General features: G+C 46.4%; 1 protein-coding gene across 1 annotated transcript; it reads left to right on the top strand.

The window, feature by feature from the left end:
* Positions 1-267: 267 nt before the first annotated feature.
* On the top strand, positions 268-5,044 carry LOC147262556 (uncharacterized). The gene is made up of 6 exons (XM_086202407.1): positions 268-485; positions 565-624; positions 1,048-1,089; positions 4,322-4,366; positions 4,443-4,475; positions 4,807-5,044. Exons 1-6 carry the CDS (start codon positions 406-408, stop codon positions 4,940-4,942), a joined length of 396 nt encoding a protein of 131 aa, XP_086058533.1. The 5' UTR covers positions 268-405; the 3' UTR covers positions 4,943-5,044.
* The last annotated feature ends 1,677 nt before the right edge of the window (positions 5,045-6,721 follow it).

The raw sequence follows: 6,721 nt of genomic DNA, 5'->3' as shown, positions 1-6,721 counted from the left end.
CTCCTCCTTCTCCTGTACCCAGGAGCGCCAAAGTGCTCCTTTTTCTGTTTTTCTACATCGAACTTCTTGGATTGGTTTCTGATGACCAACAATGAATTGAAAATGATCAAGAAATTATTTCTAATAAATAACTGATGATACAATCATCTGATCAATATCCTGAAATAGAACAAAAACAACTTTTATAGCTCTGAAAGCTCAATAAAGATGAAGGTGACTCGATGAAGGTCGACCTCGTCACGCTGCTGTGGCGCCTCCATGAACCTGCTGATAAGCTCCAACAGTAAATATTGAGAGAAGATGATCATCCCTCATCCTGGCGACCTTCAGGCGACCTTCATGGTGTCATCAGCGAGTCGAGCATAAATAGAAGCGGAACCTCGGTGTCTGTGTCTGTCTGGAATCATGAAGTGTGCTGGCGTGTTGCTGATGATGGCGCTCTCTGCAGCAGCGCCTCCTCGCCCTCCAACTCCACAGCCGTTCAGGTGAGACGCCGACACACACGTGATGGCGTCATTGCGTCTTCCTCAAGTTGTGATGATGTTTCTGTTTCACTGTCTGAAGAGAAGAAGACGTAAATCCTCCCAACCTGCCGCTGGGGGTTGACCTGCCCAATGCCACCAGGTGAGTTATCGTCAAACAGATTTAAATCACGATTAGACACTTCTGACTGAGCACATGATGGCGCTCTAACTGGCGAGGCGGCCCCAACACTCCAGTCACAGCACCAGAACAGATGACATTCATCTTAAGTTCTGACGTAGTTCTTATAAGTACGATTTTTTTGATAAGAAATGAAATAATTTTATCATAACTCTTGAGGTGTTTCTTCCCAAATTTTAACTGTCAGTTTTAGCTGAATTTCTTAAATTGTTTGTCCTGTAAATTCATCTGTTTTATAGAAAAAAGTGATAAATGGCAAGAAAATAGCACAAAGTTGGTTCACTGAAAAATTTTTGATTTTAGCAGAGAAAAATGTGGCTGCAGGTCCAAGACAGAAGCACATGACAGGAAGTCAATTTGATGGTGTTTCCTTATTTTCTTTAGCGTGGCTGTGACGGGAAACGGCACGGCTGGTTCCCCCCTCATGTGAGTAGATTCAGGTCTGAATGTTGGACCACTGACATCAGGTGGAACCTTCATGGTGTCTGTTCTTTTCTAGCTTCATTCTTCCACAGGAAAAACCTTCAGTTCCCTCTGGTCACATGACATCATGATCATTATTGGCTGTTCAAAGCAGCATTGTCTCTGTGTGTGTTTCAGGGAGATTTCTCGAATGTAGGTAAATATCCTGACCTTTGACCTATGACTGGCCCGCCCTGTTCCAATCAGCATTATTGACGATGTTTTCATGACTGATGCTTCAGACATTCTCAGATAAAAACATCATTTTAGCCTTGCTGCGATAAAACACTTCCTGTCTGTGTCCTGCATCTCCATGGAAACAAATCTTGTTGCTGCAATTTTTAACCCATTTGGTTTCGTGATTTGCTGATGACTCGCTGCTGTTTATTTCTATTCATCACTTCTTGTTCTCCTTTTTTATTCATTCATCGAAATCAAAATCTCCAAGAGAAACCTGAACCGACCGTGAATAGAAACGTAAAACATTTTTTAAAAAACATTTACTTAAACATGAAAATAATTTACATTCGACTTCGGCCCAGTGGAGCAGTGGTCCTCCCTGTGACCCCCCAACAAGAAGGTTGTGGGTGGAGCAGTGGTCCTCCCTGTGGCCCCCCAGCAAGAAGGTTGTGGGTGGAGTCCCAGCTGCAGCACGGGGTCTTTCTGTGTGAGTCTCCATGTTCTCCCTGTTCCTGCTGGGTTCTCTCTGGTACTCCAGCTTCCTCCACAGTCCAAAGACATCAAGAGGGACCAGGTTAATCCAGACTCTAAATTGACCGTAGGCGTGGCTGGGAGAGCCAATGGTTGTCTGTCTCTATGTGTTGGTCCTGCCATGGACTGGTGACCTGTCCAGGGGGAAGGCTGCTGGGATAGGCTCCACCCCCACCACCCTGAACAGGAGGAGAGGGAGAACATGGAGGGATGGAGGGATGGATGGGTGGATGGATGATGGATGGATGGATGGATGGATGGATGATGGATGGGTGGATGGATGGATGATGGATGGGTGGATGGATGCTGGATGGATGGATGATGGATGGAGGGACAGAGGGATGGATGGATGGAGGGAGGGACAGAGGGATGGATGGAGGGATGGATGGGTGGATGGATGATGGATGGATGGATGGATGGATGGATGATGGATGGGTGGATGGATGGATGATGGATGGGTGGATGGATGCTGGATGGATGGATGATGGATGGAGGGACAGAGGGATGGATGGATGGAGGGAGGGACAGAGGGATGGATGGATGGATGGATGGAGGGAGGGATGGATGGATGGAGAGAGGGATGGATGGATGGATGGAGGGATGGATGGATGGATGATGGATGGGTGGATGGATGATGGATGGATGGATGGATAATGGATGGGTGGATGTATGATGGATGGATGGATGATGGATGGAGGGACAGAGGGATGGATGGATGGAGGGAGGGACAGAGGGATGGATGGATGGATGGATGAGGGATGGATGAATGGATGGATGGAGGATGGATGGATGGATGGATGGAGGGAGGGATGGATGGATGGAGTGATGGATGGAGTGATGGATGGAGGGATGGACATTCGACTTAAAGGTGCAGTGCTCACCACCTCCACCTCCTGGCCAGCAGGTGTCTCCCTCCCTCCTGCTGCACTAATCTTTTCTCCTGGTTACCAGGTTAACTCAACTAACCACACAAGGTCAGAGGTGGAATACCAGGAATGAGACAGACAAGTCATGTGGTTGATCCATGGTGTCACACACAAACAGTAACACCTTGAACCCGTCAGAGTCTAAAGTTGCTAACTTCAACCATTGCTGTTGTTCATTAGCAACCGTTAGCTTAGCCATCAGAAAGTGGCCCCCTCAGCATGGCTGTCCAGTGCTTCTGGTCCTCCAGCCCAGACCAGCCTCGAGCTGCTGAACCAGTATCGTCTCACTGCTTTGTGGGTCCAATGGTATTGAACATCTGGACCCAATAATCATTTGTCATAATTATTTCACCACTAAAGTATTTTTTTAAAAGAAAATCTTAACTCTAATTCTGCACCTTTCTAAACTTTCTGAGGATGTTTTATTAATTCAAAAATATTTGTTTTCTTAAAACTCTTGTGTGGCGCCTTTAATGAGAACTGATGAAAAAATTTTTGATAAAATAACACAAACTTGCAGAACCCTTGAGATGCCAATTCAGACGCCATTGTGGTCGTAAACGCAAAATTGTGAAAATGACAGATGTCAAGTTTGTTCACAGCACGAACCCCAGCACCGTTGCCCAATCCGGACTGGCTTGAGCGGATGTTCACATCTTTTAGCCTGTAGTTCATTTTAAGCTCCTACATAATTGTTTTATTTCCATTCAGCCTGGAGCTTATTGTTGCTTTTTGGCACATCAATTTGAATATATTAGCTTGGATCCTCATAGACCCTCGCGGGTCCTAAGACACCACTGGGTGATTGTGGCACCACAATGGTCAGCAGCGTCTTCAGGTGTCTGCCTTTTGTCTCACCTGTGGTCTCGTTCCTCAGCCTGGCCACTCCCGCCTGCCTTCTCCCCACCTGTGGGTTAGCACAACTCAGTCATAACATGCAGCACGGCGACGAGAGGGCCGGCATCTCCACCAGAAACCCGTATGGCAATGGAAAGAAATGATCCTGAGATGCTGTTGACCATCACCATCATCACCATCATCATCATAGTCATCCTCATCAGACCTGCTGACTGTCACATGTTCAAACGTCTCATTTGAAACATTTAAAATTAAAAATCTTTTGACGAGAAAACAAAGTCTCTGTTTGACTGATTGCACAAGAGTCAGTTCAATATGTTGCTAGCCAGCAGCCAAGGTAGAACCAGGTTGAGGGAGAACCATGGACTCTGACATGTCTGAATGTCCAAAAGACTCTCGTCAGAACCAGCAAACGTTGGTTGGCTGCCACCTGAACCGGCTGCCGGGTGGCTGCCACACACCAACTTCCTCCAGAAAGGTCCTGATGTTACCGGGTTGGTCTGTCTGAGTATGTTAGGAACCTGAGTAAGCGGCCCATGACAATGGTGATGATGATGATGATGAGCTGGTGGGTTTGTTCCTTTACTGCTGTTGTTGCTATGGCTACTGAATGACTCAAAATCGAGAGTTTTTTGGAGTGTTTTTTACCTGGTGGCATAGGTCCTGAGATGTGTCCAATGACGTATTTGGTTTGTCAGCAGGTCGCCGGAGACTCTGGACCAGCAGAATGCGACAAATGACGGCAGGTCAGTCTGAACTATCTAGTCAGGACAGAAGACAAGAACGTGGCGTGTCTAAAGTTTTTGTTTGTTTGTTCCTCAGGAGTGAGGTTCCCGCCCGCGGCTCAGCCCCGGGGTGAGTCCCTTGGCTGAAGGCTGTCTGGGGGACCTTCAGGGGACATTCCCTGCTGGTCCCTACACTGCGTTCCCAGAATGTTTGCTGCTTTAGGGAACATTGATGTTCTTGTATCACTGTCCCAGGATGTTTGCAAAACTAACTTGACAGGAACATTCCATGAAGGTTCCACAGAAATATTTCTTTAAAGGTCCAAGAACATCCTGAAGGTTCCCTGAACATTTGCGAATTATTCTGTCCAGATGCAGAGATGGTAGCCCGCTGCACTGATGTCCGATTACTGATATTGATTGACAGGTATTGATTCTTCGTTGATTATCTTTTGTTCCAGGGTGCTGATGAACGTGGCGCCTGACGCCTGTCAGTTAAGTATTTGTGCACTGATCAATCTGGGTCACAACCTTCAGTCTGGAGGAGACGAACGAGCAGGACAAACATCTTCAGACCCGTTTGGACCCGGGAAGTGACATCAGGTTTAGTTCAGCATGGAGGAACCTCAGATCAAATCTGAGCTCTGGAGAACGCGTGTTGCTGCTGGTGTTTGTCTGGAACATAAAACTCAGATTGAAACTCCCACATTTGATTTGTGTCTTGGTCAAACATGGCGAGGGACTCTCTGACCAGAAGTTCCACCCTGAACAGTATCTGAGTGAGAGGTGGGGCGGGGGGGGGGGGGGGGGTAATGGAGATGCAACAGCTGTTTGATACAAACAAACAAACACATAAAGACATATTTGTTCTCAGCCTCTTTTACAACTCCACAGAAGAAGGAACCTGTGAAATGTGTGGGAGGTGTGAGGACTGCGATCACATGACTTTCCTTTTATACTCCAGCAGCTTAGAGGAACACAGACGACCTCCAACACCACAAACACAGATTTCTGTCAATCTGAAATTCTTCTCTTCACCACTTCCTGCTCCACTGTAAAATATGAAATACATATAAAAATGAAAAATCAAAGATGACTTCAATGATGTTCATCCAATAAAATCTTCACATCTGATCATGCAGGCGCTGAATCACACGCAGCGATGACCTCACAGCACGTGACACGATGAAGACACCAATACTGAGCTATCAACGTACTTAAAACAAAAATGATTTTCTGCTGATAATCTTCAGTTAACCTCTGGCAACTTAGTTAAGCTCAGTTAAATACAAGCTCATTCTTATTTAACATCTTACTTTTAGTTAACTTCTCGCTAACTTTAAATATCTTCCTAATTTTCAATGATGGTGTCCTGGCATTGAAAGTTGACGACCTGGCATCACAATCTACATTCAACCAAAAATGGACACGTAGCAGCGTTGGTGCCGGCAGCGGCGGCGGCAGCGGCGGTGGCGGTGGCGGCGGCTGCATCAAGCATCTGAATAGGTTTGAAGGGACTGGCAGGACAAACGTTATCTGACTACAAAGGTGATGATTTAAGAATGAGGAAGGAAACGGGAATGTGGTGTTGAAAACGCTGCTGGTCACTTCGTTGGTGATGCAGCTCGACCTCCTCAGGCTGATCCAACAGGAAGTTGTCACAGTAAAAGTCAAACAAATGTGCGTCTCTTCTCTCATCCGTCTTCATAGGTGTTTGTTCTCCTCGCCGCTGTTGCTATGTGCTGACCTGTGGTTGCTACGTTCCATCTGTGATAAATATAGAAGCGGTTTAATTACGTCAACGGCGTGAAGCAGCAACGTGCCGCCGTTGTGACTCCTCGTGTATAATTAAGAATCAATCAGGCCTCTAATCAGTCTAAAGACTTGACGAGTCACATGACTCCACTCTGAGGAAGAGTTGACAAATGCTCACATGATTTCACACAAAGAGCGCAGACAGACAGGCTGATGGCGTCCAATCAAGGACAGGCATCGAGGACGCAGGTGGCTCACCGCGCAGACATCCCAGCATGCGTGCACGCGTGTGCGTGCATGTTCTGGTTGTTGTCCTAGATCATTATTCTTGTAAAACCACATTCTTTGTCCCAAAAGAAATTTTTAGAAAACTATGACATCATGATTGACATCACCAGGTGATGCTGGAAAGCACTTGGAAGTTTGTCAGACCACACAGACACTTCTGGCCCATATCACCGTACGGGTTATGTCACATGATGTGCAATGATGAACAGGTCATGTGACTCCAGACAGAGGTTTGGTGTCTCTTACTCGTTGACCTTTGACCCTGCTTCTGTCTCATATTAAGATGCAGCTAAACACTGAACATGCTAATTAGCTGTGTCTTATTAGCATTTG

Source organism: Aulostomus chinensis, chromosome 4 (genome assembly GCF_037954235.1).
Source record: "Aulostomus chinensis isolate RoL2024-O1b breed Wild chromosome 4, RoL_Achi_v1.0, whole genome shotgun sequence".
Lineage (NCBI taxonomy): Eukaryota > Metazoa > Chordata > Actinopteri > Syngnathiformes > Aulostomidae > Aulostomus > Aulostomus chinensis.
The sequence above is the reverse complement of the archived record's forward strand: the minus strand, read 5'-3'. Positions and strand labels throughout refer to the sequence as shown.

Bases quoted from the DNA above. Each gene is read 5' to 3' on its own strand.
- LOC147262556 (XM_086202407.1), top strand. From the start codon at position 406: ATGAAGTGTGCTGGCGTGTTGCTGATGATGGCGCTCTCTGCAGCAGCG. The intron at 486-564 runs GTGAGACGCCGA...CACTGTCTGAAG, and splicing joins CCAACTCCACAGCCGTTCAG to AGAAGAAGACGTAAATCCTC. The intron at 625-1,047 runs GTGAGTTATCGT...TATTTTCTTTAG, and splicing joins GACCTGCCCAATGCCACCAG to CGTGGCTGTGACGGGAAACG.